At 45.7% G+C, this 19166-nt stretch overlaps 1 protein-coding gene across 2 annotated transcripts in view; it reads right to left on the bottom strand.

The window, feature by feature from the left end:
* Positions 1-19166, bottom strand: part of EPHB1 (EPH receptor B1) — a 425417-nt gene that overhangs the window by 250455 nt on the left and 155796 nt on the right. For both annotated transcript variants that reach the window (XM_081301892.1, XM_081301891.1), the window contains exon 3: positions 12186-12867. In XM_081301892.1, the coding sequence (XP_081158018.1) occupies positions 12186-12867 (682 nt within the window). The remainder of the gene's footprint in view (positions 1-12185; positions 12868-19166) is intronic.

Below are 19166 nucleotides of genomic sequence, written 5' to 3'. Positions count from 1 at the left end.
TCTTTGGGAACACTAGTGAAAGCTTGTGTCTAGTCCAAATGACACCCTGAAGCCAGTTCCCATCACAAATCACAAATCTGCCTCTCAGTGAGTGTTGATTCTTCTGCAGCTTGGGAGGCGTAGACAACAGTGGTAACCAACAGGGAGTTGGAGACCTTGGTCATATGACCTTGAGAAAGTTACTTAGCTTCTCTGTGCCTCAGTATCTTCAACTGAAAAATGAGGATGATAATCATGCAACTCATTGAACTATTGTAAGGATTTAGGAAATCATGCAGGAAAGAGAATCTGGCAGAGTATCTGGCTCGTAGTAAGGGCTTTCTAGAGGATAGCCATGCTAGGTTAGTATTTCAGCACAAGTTGGAAGCCAATCCAGAGGAATTTGCTCCATCTCAAGTGATAGCCACCACCAGGATCTGGCCATGGATCGTGGATGGTACTGGAGAGTGAGTGCGTGAGCAGCTTTCCCAGTCCAGGCAAACAGGGCAAGTCAGCATTCTTTCCCAACCTCGGCCATTTTCATATTATCTTTATTGCTTTTGGCCATGTCCACATGCCAGGCTTTGAATTTATTATTTTAATTTACTATTTTTTCTTTAAGTTGGCTCACTTTTTTTAATCTGAATATATTTACTTTAAAAGAAAAGTGCTGAAGGAGGAAGAAAGGGAGGAAGGAATAATAGAAAAGAAAAGAAGGGAGGGGAGAAGAGAGGGAGACTGAGGCAAGTAGAAAGATAAGGAGTCCGTGGGTCCAGAGAGACAGAGCCACTCCAGAAATGATAGGCCCAAACCCAAAAGAGATGCCCATGGCAGCAGACAGCAGCAGCCCGGGACTCAGACAATATGCATTGGAGGTAACAGGACCTGGGATTTCTACAGCAGGGGGATGTGTGGAGGGACTGGGCCAAAAGGGGAGAGCTGAGAGATGCATGGGGCACAGCAGGAGGCAGGCGGGGAAGGAGAGGAAAATGAAGTGTGTTTTCTATCAAACCACACATGGTCAGTTTTCCTGAGTCTGGACCACAAGCATGGCATGCATGGTCCTGGAGCATCCAGCCCCTGCACTTTTCCTGTCCCATCTGCAAATGTTTCACCTGCCACAAAAGAGGTGTGAGGCATATGTCAAAATGTCATGATGCTAGACATGGGCAAGAGAGGTGCTCCATCATGCTGTGTGCAGCACCTACAGGATGTGATGCTGGGCAGGAGGGATGGGACAGAGAAGAGTGAAGGACACCATGCCAGGAGCTAACAGACCAAAGCCTACACAGCATGCAAATATGCCCAGCTTTGTGCTGTATTCAAGCAGCAAGCTGGAGGCTTGGCTCCTGAATAGGGCAATTTATGGAACTTTGCAATGTCCAAAGCCCCTCACAGCAAGACAAATGCAAATTGAAACTATGTGTGATGCCATTTTTCACCCATCAAATGGGCAAAGATAAAAGTGATTGATATCTTATCGTCTTGGCAAAGGTGTGGGAATAAAGACTCTCACACACTGCTGGTGGGAGCAGAACTTGGTAGAAAATAACTTTTGAGGGAGAAATGACAATTTGGGAGTATCTATCAAAATTAAAAATTGATATAGTCTGATTCAGCAATTTTATTTCAGAGAGTTTGCTGCATTCTTAGCTTTTGGAAAAGTGCTTGGCACATTGAAAGTCCTCAATGCATATTCATTGAGTAAATTAATTAATGAATTTGTCTCAAAGATATACTCACACATAAATTCAATGATGAATGCATAAGGATTTTTGCTATACTATTGTTCAGAAAGCACAGGAGACAACCCAAATGTATATAAATGAAGGGTCAGTTAAATAAAAATATGAATGCAATCAAGTAATTCTGGGAGAGAGTGAGGCAGAGCTATACATAACACAACTAAACTACTGTTGTGTTGCATTATTAAGTAGTAAGGGGGCTGGGGAAACCACGGGCAAACCCCCTGTAATTTGCCCCTATGAAGGTGGGATAAGGATGTGTCTGTATTCTTTTTTTTTTTATTGATTGTTCAAAACATTACAGAGCTCATGATATATCATCTTTCATACATTAGACTCAATTGGGTTTTGAACTCCCATTTTTACCCCAAATACAGATTGCAGAATCACAACCGTTACATACTCACATTATTACATAATGGCATATTAGTGACTGTTGTATTCTGCTACCTTTCCTATCCCCTACTATCCCCCCTCCCCTCCCCTCCCTTCCCATCTTCCCTCTCTACCTCCTCTGCTGTTGTTCAATTCTCTCCCCTTTTTTACCCCCCTCCCCCTTGCCCCTCATAACCTCTTATAATTTTGTGTATCATTGAAGGTCTCCTACCATTTCCATATGCTTTCCCTTCTCTCTCCCTTTCTCTCCCCCCATTCGTCTTTGTTTACTGTTAGTCTTTTCCTCATGCTCTTCCTTCCTGTTCTGTTCTTAGTTGCTCTCTTTATATCAAAGAAGACATTTGGCATTTGTTTTTTAGGGCTTGGCTAGCTTCACTTAGCATAATCTGCTCTAATGCCATCCATTTCCCTGCAAATTCTATGATTTTGTCATTTCTTAGTGCTGCATAATACTCCATTGTGTATAGATGCCACATTTTTTTTATCCATTCATCTATTGAAGGGCATCTAGGTTGGTTCCACAATCTAGCTATTGTGAATTGTGCCACTATAATCATTGATGTGGCCGTATCCCTATAGTGCGCTCTTTTAAGGTCCTCAGGGAATAGTCCGAGAAGGGCGATAGCTGGGTCAAATGGTGGATCCTTTCCCAGGAATCTCCATACTGCTTTCCAAATTGGCCTCACCATCCGAACTACATATAGTGGGGTCAGGCTCCAAATTCCTTAATAGGACGCCCATAGCCCAAGAGTTAATAACAAGAATAAAGAAATGGGACTTACTTAAACTAAAAAGTTTTTTCTCAGCAAGGGAAACAGTAAAAGAGGTAAATAGAGAGCCTACATCCTGGGAACAAATTTTTACCCCTCACACCTCAGATAGAGCCCTAATATCCAAAATGTACAAAGAACTCAAAAAATTAAACAATAAGATAGCAAATAACCCAATCAACAAATGGGCCAAGGACCTGAACAGACACTTCTCAGAGGAGGACATACAATCAATCAACAAGTACATGAAAAAATGCTCACCATCTCTAGCAGTCAGAGAAATGCAAATCAAAACCACCCTAAGATACCATCTCACTCCAGTAAGATTGGCAGCCACTATGAAGTCAAACAACCATAAGATGTGTCTGTATTCTGAGAAAGCAAATACGTGGACGCTCTTGGCAAAACGATATTAGAAACTATAACAGTGACACTCTGGTCAGGACTAGAGTGGAAGGAAACCTACTTTTCATATACATCCTATATTAAAACATTTTGGGGGGGTTGTACCAGGGACTGAACTCAGGGGCACTCAAACACAGACCCACATCCCCAGCCCCATTTTGTATTTTATTTAGAGACAGGGTCTCACTCAGTTGCTCAGGGCCTTGCTTTTGATGAGGCTGACTTTGAACTCGGGATCCTCCTGCCTCGGCCTCATGAGCCGCTAGGATTACAGGAGTGTGCCATGGCGCCCAGCTCAAAACATTTTTAATAATAAAATATGGTAATTGCAGGAAGGTGTTAATGCAGGAATGTTTGGAGGGAAAAGGATTAGACTATGAGATCCATAAGCTCATCTGTGGACTGACCCATTTGGTGGATTAATAATTTGAGTGGACTGGCTGGGTGGTAATTATAGGCAGGTGGGGGCCACAGTTGGAGGTGTCCCAGGCTGGAGATGTCTCCCCACCCCTTCCTGGCTGCCATGAGCTGAGAAGCTTCTCTCTGCCACACCCTTCTATCTTCCTCCCTAAGGTTCTGCCTCACTGGGGCCCAGAGAATTGGAGTTGGCCAACTATGGACTGAACCTCTGAACCCATGAGCCCATATAAACTTTTCTTCCTCTAAGTTGTTCTTGTCAGGTACTTTAGTTAAAGGGACTCAAAGCTGACTAACACACCAGTTCTCCAGATCAACAGAGTAATTTGTGTCCCCAGCATCCTCTGGACATTGCAAGAACTTTCTAAAAGTGAATGAAGATCACAGATAATTCTTGCCAGTAAAATGGTTGAATCTGAGGATGAAAGTGTAAGGGCCCTGTGCCCCTAGGTGCTCAGTAGGCACTTAAAGAAAAAATGACCTTGGGGAATCACCCAACCCACTTGACCTCAAGAGTGGAGCACAAGTGGAATGAAGAACAAGGCGTACAGAACTGCTGAGGCTACAAGACAATGACCAAACATGTCCCAAGGACCATTCCCTAAGACCCAGTGACCTCATCCTGACTGGGAGGGAATGTGTTGCAGGAAGGATCAGCCAGAAACCAAAGGCTTGGGTCCTTGTCCAGCCCTTTCTTTTCATTAGTAAAGGTTGGGCTTGGCCCTGAATTTCTGTCCTGTGATTTCAGGAGGCACCTGGCAGTCAGTGCCTTCTTCACCAACCCAAGCAGATCCTGGGATGGTTTTCTGTGCTAAACCACATCTTCCAAAGAACTGTCTGACCTGCATCATTAACTGTCTCTTAAAATAAAGTTGGAGATCCAACTGCCTTACCAGGTAACAGGCACTCAAGGCTCTTAGCAAGGAGAGTACAGATGGGATTTCAAAGTCATTTCTCCAGGGAAAAGCCAAGTTTTCCTCTCTCTCTCTCTCTCTCTCTCTCTCTCTCTCTCTCTCTCTCTCTCTCTCTCAATGCCTATGTTTAAGCCCTGTTAGCAAATTGAGGCTTTCCCTGTTGGTCTTCAGTGTTTAAGAGACATTCCTTCTTCATTTGCAATAGTTCTAGCATGATTCTTTTTAGTCTTCTTCAACCCTCTGTATTAAGGAAGACCTGAGACCCAGGGGAATTGGAGCTCTGTCAACACAGTTGACAATGGTCAAAGGCAGAGAAAACAGACCTCAGACTAACAGAGCTCCCTGGGACCAGATCCCAAAGTCTCAGTACAATTTGGATTCAATATGATTTTTTGTCTCCATGCTTCATGCTGAAAATTAGTCATTCCCCCTCCACATGAGCAAGTTTGTACCAATGAGTATGCTTATGTTCCATAGTAAAGGATTGCTCAGTTCCACAGGGAGATGGGGACAGAAGAACAGGGTGAATGCTATGGTTTGAATGTGTATCTTCTGAAGTTCAGGTGCAACCAAGGGACAGTATTAAGAGGTGGAGCCTGAAAGAGGTGATCAGGCCATGAGGTCTCCTACCTTTCGAATGGAATCAAGGCCCTTCTATCTAATTTATAATTTGGGGGGTGCTGGGGATTGAATCCAAGGCCTCATGCATGCTAAGTGCTTGCTCTACCACTAAGCTACACTGCCAGCCCCTGAAGGCCCTGATAAAAGAAGCTTCATGGTATGCAGAGAACTTGCTATTCTGGCAAGGGATGACGCAGTGTTCCCCGCCTCCAGAGGATGCAGCCCTCATTGTACAGCTAAACCTGCCTAAGACTTGATCTTGGATTTGCAGCCTCCAGAACTGTGAGAAGTCATTTTCCACCCGTTATAAATTGCTCAGTCAGTAATATTCTGTTTTAGCAGCACAAACAGACTAAGGTAATAAGTCTGGCTATAGCCCAGACTGAGTTAGAATGTAGCTCCCCACGACCCATGACAGGAGTCCTCGGTATGGATCAGAGACACACCCAGGCCCCACTTACCTTTCCTGAGCCCTTTTTTTATTACACAAAGCCTGCGATGGGATCACCCTTCATATTGCTGTGTACTACCTAGATGGCTTGTGAGCAGTTAACATTCAGAGCTCACTGGAAAGAATGTGCTGATCTCAGACAGGCTAAGAAGAGGGTGAGAGCCAACATGGAGTCCTGTGCAGATGCACAGGAAAGGAATATGAAAGCAAAGCTCATGGTTCCAGGGAGCCATGGGGACCCCCAAGAAAAACAAGGGACAACACAGACCAAAAGGGTATTCATGAAAGCACAGCTGAAAAATTTTTAATATTCCTGAAAAAACATATAATATTTTTAAGGATGAATGATTTCAACAAAATTCAGTCTCAGAAGCAGAGACAGAGAGTGGCCGCTCCAGACCTGAGTTCTAATCTCAGCTGTGACATTAACTAACTATGGCGTTCTACACTGGTGCCGAGAAATGCCAGCTCCTCTCTGTTGTCAAATGGGAAGGTCAGAATAGATCTCCACCCTTCATACTTGGGCAGTTTCAGATTGTTAGTCAATTTTTCCTCGCTGTGACCAAACTATCTGACAAGAATAACTGAGAGGAGGAAATGTTTATTTTGGCTAACTCCATCACTGTGGGCCTGCAATGAGGCAAAGCATCCTGGCAGAAGGGAGTGATGGAGAAAAGCTGTCAGATCACAGCTTCTGGGAAGCAGAGAGGTGTGTTGTGGGAGAGAGAGAGAGAGAGAGAGAGAGAGAGAGAGAGAGAGAGAGAAGCCATGGATAAGATATAGTCTAAGGCTACACCTCCAGGCATGCCCCACCTTTCTATAGTTACCACTCAGCAGTCCAATCATCACTCCATCAATGGATTAATCCACTGATGTGGTTTCAGCTCTCATAATCCGATCTGTTCCCCTCTGAACATTCCTGCATTGCCTAAGCTATGAGCTTTTCGGAGAACACCCCATATCCAAACCACAACACCGACTCCTTAGAATTTCATGGGCAGATGATGGGAAAGTAAATGGCAGATTGGGTCCCTGCCAAACCCCTGAGCCAGTGGTGTTTCCACTACCCACGTCATAATACGTGTTCATTATGTCATGGATGACCAAGATTAAGGCACAATGTGGACGTCCACCGAGGACCACTCTTGCACACAGAACATTGTCACATGATTCTCAGTAGCTCTAGCACTGACCTGGGAGAATCACAATTGCTTGGTCAGCACCAATGGGATATGGGTCTTTCAAAGACAGAAGGTGCGGTGCAGAACATAAGAGGATCTACTCCACCCCTCAACCGCCCTGTCATCCTCTGCCACCTTCAGAGCTCAGCATGTTGGCGTCCATGCTACAGAAGGGCATCCTTCCAGCACCATTTGCTATATGCTTATGCCAGTGTCACAGCCCATTACATCCAGCCAATTACATCTGATTCCTCTCTGGAGGATGCCGGGTGGGCCACTGCAGGGAGCAGAGGAGGCCCTGAGAGTATCTAAATTATGAAACCTATTGGGAAATCCTATTATGAAGCTCATCTTACAGGGCTGCAGTGTTAATGACCCTGGCCTCCCCTGTCCCTGAGCAGAACTGGCCTCCCTGGGGTTTGAAGGGAGGCTGTCTGGACTGTGGACTCTCTCTCACTCACCAGCCAAGCGAGAGAGCCGTAGGGCTGCTCGGTACCCTTGATTGTGGCAGCATGGTGGCTTGATCAGGCATGGGCATGCACATGCACACACACACACACACACACACACACAGGCCCCCACCTTCTCTTCTAGCACTATCTCTTCAGGATAATGAGGCAGGAGGTCCCACATCTGGACCCATCAACCCTAAGGGAGATGGAAATAGGCCCAGGAAACTTCTTTTGCCAAAAGAAGCTAAATTAGACTCAATTTTTCTCCACCTTCGAATCCTGCAGATTTATTTATTTATTTATTTATTTATTTATTTATTTATTTATTTATTTATGGTCTCAACTCCCCCAGGCTTATAAAGTGGCTCATCTCAGTTGCTCAAGTTGACAAAGGCACAGAAACTGTTGAAAGGTTCAAAATGTCCCTTGGGTTTCCAGGCATGAAGGAATTTATTTGGAGGTGGAAAATTACCAAGAAAAAAGTCCTCAACTTGAAGAGGAGGGAGGAGCCAAGAAGCAACCATGGAAGGAAAGGAGACCTCCTGGGGGAGAGTGTGGTGTGGGGAGAGGCACTTTCCAAGGCCGCGCTGGTGGGGTGGACAGCCTGAACTCACAGCTGCAGCAGGTGGCGGGGAGGGCAGGAGCCTCAGGGAAGCAAGACAAACAGATGCATTGAGGGACTCTTCTGCAGGAAATGTGAAGGCCCTGCCAATGTCCAGGGTTGGAATGGTCATAGCTGACCTGTGACCTCCCCCCAAAAGCCACATGGACCCCCAATTATGAGACATGTATTCTAAGCTCCAGCTCTGACTTGCAAGAAACGAGGGTCCCGCAGATCTGATCATGCCCCTGAAGAGAGCAGTAGCACTCGTAGGGAGTCAGGTAACAAGTGACCAGGCTGGTGATGGCCAGCTACATGGAAAGTGGCTCCTTTCTGTAACTCCTGGACACCCACTCCCACCTTTAGCCCTCTCTTTCTCCTATCCCCAAACTCCTCTTGAGCTTCCTATTAGTACCAATCCTATATTCTGGCCTACTCTTAGGGTCACTCTGCCTGGTCTTTCCATAGTACCCAGCCTCTACTCAGGTTAAAATTATTCTCTGGACATTGGGTCTGCAGTGGTGAGCCAAAGCCAGACTAGGAGAAGGATGGGGGCAGAGGCAAAACAGAGTAGGAGAGAAGATTATTATGCACATTGTCATTTTCTGAGTCCCCATCATGATTTAAGAGGAAGCTCTTTCTGGAAGCTCCAGGGACAGTATCCTGGAAGGGAAGGCCAGGCCTTGAGGGAGCACTCAGGAGTAAACACATCCAGCCCCATATGTACCCTGCTCCAGGGAGGATCTGCAGGACACCCAGATGGGACTGTGCAGCCCCAAATTTCTAGCAGGCATTAAGGAGTCTGCAGGTTCCCACTGTCAGTCCAGCCCCACCAACCTTTCACAGCACGACCTCAGCTGTTGCAATATATTAAGCTCCACAGCACAGAGAAGGCTTGCTGAGCACCAATCCTTGGCCTGCCTGGCACAGAAGAGCGAGGCTGCAGGGACCCATACAGAGGATCGATTTGGTTACCAACCTCTGCAGGGCAGGGACGTGGTTAGAGATAAGGAGAAAGCTGGGCTTTCTCATTAACTCGCTAAACCATCACAGTACTTGAAGTTGGAGGTAAATGAGCCAATTTCCTAGTAATTAACAATTTCATAGAGACAAAGAGAAGAGACACATGATAAGGTCAGAGTCGCTGGTGGGGTCAACAGGACCATGTGATTCTGCCTGATGGGTTCTGAAAGAGCAACTCAGAAACAGGCTTTAGGCGGCAGAGCCCTCTAGGAAGTGTGTGAACCACATGCTAACGCACCAAATCTCCCCCAGACCTCCTCTGCTCACCCTCCCACCCCTTCTCTGCTCACCCTCCCAGCCCTCTTCTCACATCCTCCCTCTCAGCGACAGGAGCAGCTCCAGGCCAGGATTGCTCTTGGCTGGCTGGGCTGCCTAATTGGTCTCCAGGTACCTCTGCACAACCCAGCGACTGGTCACCATGAATTTGACAGATTCGTGGGTTTAGCAGATGGAAAGTGAAAGCCAGAGAATACGGTTCCTTGCCCATTGTGATAGTCTGTCCTCCCAGCAAATAACACATAACCAGAAACAAAAAGTATTCGTTCTGTAGATTTTTGACATGTGCGAAGTCCCAGATGCAAATACCCAGAGAAGAAAATGTATCAGATCGACACAACCCTGTGAATCACAGAACGACCCAGGCTTCATCCAGCCAGGTTCAGGGAACATCAATCCTCAGGCTGTAATGGGAGAGAGAAGTTGATGGACATGTACTAGTTCTCACCTGCAGGTCTCTGGCATCCATCTTTCTCCCTGCTCCTGGCCTCCTGAGGATTGGGTTCTTGAGGGCCACTCCAGAACTATTTTGAAGGGCTCCTGTGCCACCCGGCAGCCCAGCATGAGCACACAAAATGGTTGGAGAATCTTCTTTGGAAAACAGCACAGAGACCAGTCACAAGGCCCTCCACATGCACTGTCTGACCCCCACCAAAGGGTGCAGAATCCTCTCAAGATTGCCATCTCTGTCTGATCCAGGGTCCCTTCATCTCCCTGGAGCAGCCTTCTATGAGTACCGAGCAGAGAGGTCTAATTTAGTCATCAGGGTCCAGGTACCCAAGTCAAAGGCCAAGAATTTAGAGAATGCAGGGTCAAGTTCTTGAGACAGGAGGACAGGGCTTTTCTCCTCTCCCAGGGCACTGAGCTCATCCAAGTAGCAGGGCCAGAATCATGATGCCACCTGACTTGCCACTCTCTATTCTCACATGCCACCAAAATGTTGTCAATGCCTCTGAAATGGCAAAGTGAGAGTTCCCTGGGCTCCCCATTCCTTCTACCCTCCAGAGAGTTTGCAATAAGTAGATGGTACAAAGTCAAGCCAGTTCACCCCAGCTCCAGATTACCCACAGCCACCAAAACCCAAGAGAGAGTCGGGGCTGGGAAGAATGGAAAGAAACAACTTAGATTTACATATTTGTCCCCATGGGCCCTCCCAGGACAGCCACAGGAGGTGACTGACAAGCAGTATGGACAGCAGAACCCCCCCCCCAAAAAAAAGAGTAACGTTCCAATTAGCCCAAAGAAATGAACGCTTGTTCCCAGAGTCCCAATTAAATCAGAACCAATCAATGCCTGCTCCGGTTCCTGCCGTTCTGCTCAGGAAATAATGAGAAAAATGAGAGGGCCCCAGCCAGCAAGTGCAGGGTGGCAGCCTTTTGAAGCCCAGAGAAATCACCCGTGCACTGTCACAAGCATGCCGGGCTGCACCTGTGCCTTTAAGAACTCAGTCTGGTGCCTTGGTCCCCACTCAGACCCTAAAGAATGCCAAAGAGGGTGCCCCCCCACCCCACCCCCAACCAAAGGGACAAAGAGGAGCACTGTGGGACCAGGCCCGGCTGGTTTTAAAACTGTGTGCGGTGATTCATCACCTCCCCTCGGTTTCCACACCATCCATCACGGGTACCAGAACCCAAAAATCCAATAAAGACACAAAGGCACAGCTCTGCACTCTCAGCAGGCCTCAGAAAGGCTGTGTGAGGCCCCAGCCCAGGCAATTAGCTGAGTCCATAGGATCAAAGTGCTGATGGGCATTAGCAGCCCGGTGCTGGGCACTTGACGGACAGGTGTTGGAGGAGGAAGGTGAAGGGGAGGAAGAGGGCACAGGCTGTGATGGTGTTCAGCCAAGGTGGTGGTGACAACAGAGGACAGGTGTCAGGAGGCTCATGATAAGAAGAAGGGTCCATTTACAGCCCCCAAACTCTAAAGGACTGGGGTCAATCCTAGTGACCTATTAGGGTTAAGGTGTAGAAAGCCTTTCTCTTAAAAACATCCAGAAGCTCTGAGGGTCACAAGCAAAATTTTATAATGAAAAGAAGTCTTTTCCCCAGCCCTGGATTTCCCCATGTTAAACTTCTATGACTTAAGTAAGACATAAGCCGTGGGGCCTCCAGACCCTTCCATTCTCCCAGGGAGACTGAGCCATGCATCAGTTCAGCCTATGTCTTGCCACATGTGGTCATGGGCTCTCTAGAGCTGAGGAGCACACGTGTGAGCACAGGGTATCCTGACTCTCCCAGACTACAAACTTGGCATCACTGTGTCATTCAGAAGCAAAAGGTAATGCCACACACGATACACTCCTACTCCCATTCCAATAGCTTCATCTCCTTCCAGGGCCTGGCGTTGAGCCCCAGGAGAAAGACAGCCAAGCCAAAGGGCTTTGAGCTAATGAGCTACATGGGTTCAGTACCAAGTTCAATGCTGTGGGAGCTGGACCGAAATGAACTAAAATATTTTCCAAATTCAGTCACTCCTCAATTACCCTTGAACGAACTGTCCATGACAACCCAAATACTCCATGCCCCACAGCATGGGGCTGGATGCAGGATGCAGAGGGGTGTGTGAATGTATGTGTGGGTGCAGGGGGTGAGAGAAAAAGAGGGAGGAAGTGGGAGGGTGTGGGAGAGGGAGAGGGAGAGAGGTGGGGCAGAGAGAAAGCGAGGGAGAATATGAGTGTGTTCCCCAATTAAATATAAATGAGTGATTATTAAATTATTTTCCACTATTCAGAATTGTCTGTATCTCTCCCTCCCAGCATGAATACAGACAATCTAGAAACAATGAAACCACTGGAAAATTGTTAGGTTTAGCATTAGAGATTGAGGTTCTTCAGAGTGTTATAATAAGCCATTAGTCACTTCCTGTTCCTGGATGATCCAGAGTTAGAATAGGGAAATCTTACAACTTGGCCCATCCCCAAGGAAGCAGAGGCCTCCCAGGGCCCCAGGGCTTACCCTTGCAGGCCACGCTGTTCTCCGGCTCATAGCCAGGTTTGCAGGTGCAGCGCCCAATGGGCACCATCCATTCCCCATCCCCATTGCAGTAGAGTTTGATGGGCACATCCACTTCCTCTGCGTTGGGGATGCATGTGCCCCGAGCAATCACCAGAGACGTGCTCTCCGCTCCTGTCATGGTTTCTGGGAACACTGCAAAGTTTTGAACAATGCTGGGACACTTTTTGAAGAAGACGCGGACAGAAAGGAGAGACATACAGGCTCCGTAATCCTGGAAAGCGAGGTAAAAACCATTCCGAGTGAGAGGACCAAAGCTCCTGACTTCTGTGTTGACCTTCATCAACCTTCCCCCAAAGTCCACCTGGGAGAAGCTCTCATCTGCAGCAATGGTGTCTACTTTGAGGTAGGGAGCTTCCGACCAGAAGGCTGACTTCTTGGTGGCAATGACAGAGTCAGTCTCATAGTAGTACAAGTTGAAGGTCTCCTTGCAGGAGCCCGGGACATTGGGGAGGCTGCTACAGTCTCTCACAGTGAAGCGCATCTCTGTGTAGATGCGATGGGCCCCCCGTCGGTTGATGAAGGTGGTGAGCAGCCAGTTGTTCTGGTTGGGCTCGAAGACATTGCACACCTGGTAGGTGCGGATGGTGTTCAGGTTTTCATCATAGCCGCTGACTTCTTCCCACTGTACCAAGGAGTCCATAGGCACACACATGAAAAAAAAAAAAAGCAGAAAATAAAGAATGAGACCACAAACCAAGGCAGAACAGAGGAGAATCCTGGGGCTGGGAGGGCCTTACGAGTTCACCAGTCCCACTGCTGGACTCAGGAAATGAACATATCCAACCCCTGCTTCATGTTAGACTCCTCTTTTTAAAAAATATTTATTTTTTTAAGTGTAGATGGACACAACACGATACCTTTATTTCTATGTGGTGCTGAGGATCGAACCCAGGCCCCGCCCATGCTAGGCAAGCGCTCTACCACTGAGCCACAATCCCAGCCCCTTAGACACCTCTTTCTGAGATGTCATAGTTCTTTGCCTCCCATACCAAGATATAACAGATTTCATTCTAGAAAGCATTTCCTCATTTAAACTATAGCTCTCATATTGTGACTATGGCTTATGACATCCACTGGGGAAAACCTGCAGCTCTCAGCTCTGAGTGATGGAAGGAACTTTCTTTCTCACTTCCACAGCCTCTGTAGAATAGTGATCCAATGACCTGACACCTGTCATTGGAAATCCCCACCTCTGGAACTGATTTCTCTATGGTGGTGAGTCTCCTTTATCTCCCTGAAAAGCACATGGATATAAAGCTCGCCAGAATTACTCAACAAACTCAGATTCTCATAAACTTTTGTTTTATAACCTTAATCTCTTTGAAAGAGCTCAACTATAAAACACTGTGGAGATTGCTAAGAGAGATCCACAGCGAAACCAATTAAGCTTCATTATGTGCAAATTTCAAGCAAACGTTTGAAAAGCAAGAATGTTGGAGGGTGCTATTTGGGAAGTGAGTTTCTTTCTAAGAGAGAGACAACCATGATTCTCATTGAAAAAGACAGCTCCCATCTTTAGCAGCCATGTAGATTGGATTGGAAGAACACATTTATTAGATAATGTCTCTCAATATTGCCAACAACTAGGTACTATTATCTCTAATTTATGGGTGAAAAAATATCATGCAATTCCCCATGGTCACATGGCTGAAAGCAGAGGTATAGAGCTAAGGACCTAGACAGAAGTGGTACTTTGATGGCCTAAGAACTTCTAGAAAATCATTTCAACAGGCAATGGGAAGGGTCTGCAAAGGCAAGTGTCAAAAAAGAGCTTCTGGGTTATTCTTTCTTCCTTGTGTTACAAGGAAAGAGGTGGAGGAAATAGCTATCCAGCCCATATCTGGAAGCTCTCAGGGCTCTGATCTCAAGAACTGAGTCTACTCTCAGGAATAAAGTTAAAGTCCTATTCTGTCCGCCTAAAATAAATAAGGGAGAGGAAAAAAAATCAAACTTTAGTAAGTGGGTGGGTTAGGATCCTTGATTATTTGGCAATTGTGATCAAGGTAACCAGAACATACCCATTTCTTTAAATATTGTGCTGATTATTGTTCATGGTATGAAGTTTAAATGTATAAATTAGAATTGTCCGTTAGCAGCTAAAAGCCAGTTATGTATGTGTGCATGGGAAATACTCTGCAATAGCTTCTCACAAAGGGGTTAAGGCCCCTATAGAGGCAGGAGGATGGAGGCAAGACCGTTCTTCCAACTGTGCCAGGGCATCAGAAAAACCAAGCAAAGTGTGAAGGGGACCAATGGGATGACCTTGCACATCCAGGACTATAAAATGACCTCCCTCATGGCCAGAACTAGGCAACTGAGCTGCAGTCTAGCCCACAACCCTGCTGGTCCCCAGCCCCTCCCAAGTGCCGGTTTCCTCCACAGCCCAAAGTCCTCAATCAGCTCCTTCCAGATCCTTGTGCCAGTTTGGGGGCAAAAAGGCCATCCCGATTCACTGCCCTAGACAAAGTCTCATGTCCTCCATAAAACACCCAGCACCCCATCTATCACTTGATTCCTTTATGATCTCCCAGCACTTCTCCCTGCTCCACTTTCCTTCCAGAAAGCCAGATTTTACTTTCCAAACCCACAAGTGTGTCACACCTCTAAGTGTGTTCTCATGGAGCACCTTCTCCGTGGAATGCCTTTCAGGACTGGAAAACCTCTGAGTTACCAGTTCACGTTCCCCAGGCAGGACTGGACTCCCCACCTTGGCGCCTGCTCCGGGCTTCTCCTTCACTACGGCCCCACTGTAAGAACGTGTGTGCTCAGGGGCTGGGACGTCTCCCCCAGGGGTCAGTGAGGCCCCAAGGACTGCAGCACATCATCAACAGGCTGCATCCTATCACAACCCCTGAGTGGGTGTGGTTCATGCAGGTGGACGTGCCTGTTCCCAGGCTCAGTGACAGGGCCACCAGCAGAGAGAGAGAGAGAGAGAGAGAGAGAGCCCCACTGTACAGTTCGTGCAGAGTATAAATTCCCACTGTCAAATCTCACCTGGACTTTGCTTAATTTCTTATTGATTCTCTTGATGTAGAGAAACCGTTTTTTCTTCTTTCTTGAAGACTACATTATGTTCTATTACAACGTGTGTTTGTTAAAGTTACATTCTGCTTGCTTGGTTTTTGAAGGCAGAAAGCAAATATATTAGGGAGAAGAAGTTGCTGATGTGTTTCAGATTAAGTTTGCAGTTTGCAGATCTCCCTCCCTTTCCAGGGCCACTCTGAAATTTTTTTCCCAGATAACATTACATGACAGTTAAGGGAAGAATGTCTTTCTCTCACTGTTCTGCAACTGTTTAAACCCAGCAGGTTTCATGATCCATTTTTCCAGGGGGGGTCTTAATATAAAAGTGGGTCACTCTGTTAATGCACAGGTGAGGCATGTGGCCCCATTGAGGGTGGGGGCTGGACACAACTGGAGTCTTTGTCCCACCCAAGACTAATGCAGCTCTGCTATGGGATCAGGACCTGAAACCCAGGCACAGGATCACCTTAGCACAGAGACTGTGGCCGACAATAGGTCTTTCAGTAAACAGAATGAGGATTTCCACTCTCATGGAGCCGGGATATTGAGAACATTTATCTTAGAAAATGACACTGATTAGTATTAGAAGACCCATCAGAGGTAATTGTTTTAAACATTAACCTCTCTAGGCCTCAGTTTTCTCATCTGTAAAATGAGGAATCATACTGAGTGACCTCGAGTTGTAAAATTCCACAGATCTAATTGATTCCCTGACAGCTCCCAAGGGAGCGATCAAAGCAAATTAGAGGGAATAGAGCTTATATTCAAAGGGAAAGAGTAGAAAGAAATTGAGAGAAAAGGAAAATAGCTCCCTGTTGTTTGGGGAAAAGCCACGATGGAGCCTCCCATTAATTTCTCTCCATCATTCTTCCCCTGTCAGCGGGTGCTGCGAGGATTGGAGACATAAGCCATCCGAGTGGGCGAGAGGAGGGACAAATGCTTTCAAGAGCAGGTAGCAATTAGGATGGGGGCCTAAGATTTTGAAAGAGAAGATTTTTGGTTAATGGAGATGAGGGCGGGGTGGTATTCCCAGCAGGGAGAGACAAACATCATTGTTTATGATACTTGGAATCAGTCTCCTTGCTTTACAGTGAGTTATGCCTCCCTCATTCATCAATGAAAAAAAAAATATTGACTAAATACCAGTTTTATACCAAGCACTCCATTAGCCACTGGGGATGCAGCAATATGCAGCTTATAATCTAGTGAGAGGAACACAAATTAGTAAATGATTATGAAAATAACTAAATAACTACAATTGGACTAACGGCTATCAGGGAAAATTATGGATTGCTAAGAGAGGGGATGCACCTGACATGCAGCAGCATGTCAGGGAAGCCGGGAGGGGATGGATGGAGGCTGGAGAAGTATGTGTCTTCTGGGAGCTGAGTGTCTGAGCCCAGGCACACACAAGTGCAAAGGTCCTGAGGTAGGGAAAAGCAACCTGATGCCATTGAGGAATGAAGCCTATAGGATAGAAAAGTTATAAAAGGCTGGAAGCAGTAGGAATAAGACTGAGGGGAAGGTGCATTGGACAGAGAATTTTGGATTTCAACCTGAGTATAACTAGAAGTGTCACTGATGAAGTTTAAGGCTAAAAAATACAAGTGATCAGAACTGAGTTTTTATTTACTTATTTATTTATTTATTTGGATACTAGAAATTGAGCCCAGAGGTACTTAACCCCACTGAGCCACATCCCCAGTGCTTTTTTTATTTTTTTATTTTGAGACAGACTCTCGCTAAGTTGCTTAGGGCCTCTCTAAATTGCTGACACTAGCCTGGAACTTGCAATCCTCCTGCCTCAGCCTCCTGATTTGCTGGGATTATGGGTTGTGCAGCTCCACATCTAGCTAGAATTGAGTTTTTAAAAGATATTAGAGAAGCAATGTAAAGCCCAGGCTGGAGGACAGTTTGAGCCTATGGAAGAGACAACTAAAGGTCACTGTAGCCATCCAGGAAGAGGTGATGGAGGTTGGACCAAACCCAGGGAGACTGGAAAGATATTTGAGGGAGACTCTCTAAGCACTCACTAAGCCTACAGTGGGGACAACAGACCAAAGGGCTCTATGTCCCCTAAACATTCTTTAATGCACCTGTCTTCCCTTTCCTCTCAGGATTAGAGCTTCCACATCCACAGGAATACTGCTTCCCCACCTCCTCCCTTTCTCCTTCTTTAAAAAAGAGGGAGTGTTTACCAGTCTCAGGTAGTCTACCCCGCAGATGCCCAATGTCCTGTTTAGGCCCAATTTTCTTTTACCCTGAGCCTTACTGGCTCCAGTCCCTGGAGTCTTCCTTCTCACAGTCCAGCCCATAGCCCACGTTCTCAAGATCTCCTTCAGTGGCCACCTCTCAGCCTCCACTCCTAGGCATTTGACAAATTCCCTCTCCTGGTCTTTCCTGTAATTATCTCCTCCCATTAAAATAACAACAAAACACCATGATTTGCTTATCAGATTGGCAGAAAATTAAAGAGATAAAATGCCAAGTCTTGGTAAGAAAGTGGGTAAGGGTACCACTGCCCCAGCCTTTGGAGGAAGTACAAACTAGTGACATCCTTCAGAAGTCAGGGTGGTAGCTTCTCTCAACATTTAAAATGTTGGCTAAAACTCAAATCAGTATGGAAAAGGTGAATCATTTTTAAAAAATTGTTTTGCCACCTGGGTAACCATCTGGAAAGAGCATAACTCATCTGTACTTCATACCTGACTCTAAATTCCCAGTGAATCAAAGATTTCAACATTAAAAATGAAACCATAAAAGTAATGAAAGAAACCATGGAGGACAATTTCTGGATACAAATTGTGACATGAATTCAGGAACCATAAATTGATCAATCCAGCTCTATTCATTTTTTCCAACTTTTTAATGGCCTGATAGGAAGAGCCTTAATCAAAGTCAAATTTTAAAAAAAATATGAACAAACAAGGAAAAAAGTGTAATTTATCACAGATAAATTATTCATTTCCTTTAGTATGGAAAGAGAACTTATATATCAGTAATACAGTAGAAAAATGGGTGAAAAATATCAACAGACTCCTCATGGAGAAACATATAGCTCTTAAACATATGAAAAGATGCCGAATGTCACTCATTATTACAAACAAAAGGTAATTAGCAAAGTTTTGAGACTTTTTTGTTGTTGTTGTTAGAGAACAGAAGTTTGATAACACTGCTGGAGAGCTTGTCAATGAGAAATCTGATCCACATTTGGATAAAGGGCAAATTTGTACAACCTCTGTGGAAATTTTGGTTTTATTTATCCAAAATTACAACTGCAAACACTCTTTGATTCAGCCATTCCACACAGAAGATAATCCCTCAGACAAATCTTCATGGATTTGAAGTTAGGAGCACACAGTCATTTTCTGTAGCCACATCACCTCCAGAATGTTACTCAAACCAAGGAGCTTGGGTCATGGGCCTGCAGATGATGTGTGGCCTTATTAAAATCTGCTCCAAGGGCAACCAGCCAGAGTTTTACGTAGTCCTAGTGAAAAGATGAACCATTAACTGAGATTGAAATTCTCACCATCAACTGAATAGAGGACTCAGAATTTGAACTAATTTGACAAAAATTAAAATAAGTTCTGGGACACTGTTGTACATACTTATTTGCGGAGTAAGCCTCCGCAATTGCTACAGACCAATTTAAATCTAGTCCTACTTCTCGGAGTTCTCAACTGGACTCTTTACTATGGTACCACAGACCTTCATAAATGTCCATGAACTGGTGAACACACACACACAATATATATGAGGTACCTGTGCAATGGGATACTATTTAGAACTGAAAAGAATGACGTTCAGGCACATTCTGAAAATGGGTGATCCTCTAAAACATTGTGCTAACTGAAGGAAAGAAGCCATGTGCTATGGTTTAGATGTGAGGTGTCT

Source organism: Spermophilus citellus (assembly GCF_964194105.1).
Source record: "Spermophilus citellus genome assembly, chromosome: 7".
Classification (NCBI taxonomy): Eukaryota; Metazoa; Chordata; class Mammalia; order Rodentia; family Sciuridae; genus Spermophilus; species Spermophilus citellus.
The sequence above is the reverse complement of the archived record's forward strand: the minus strand, read 5'-3'. Positions and strand labels throughout refer to the sequence as shown.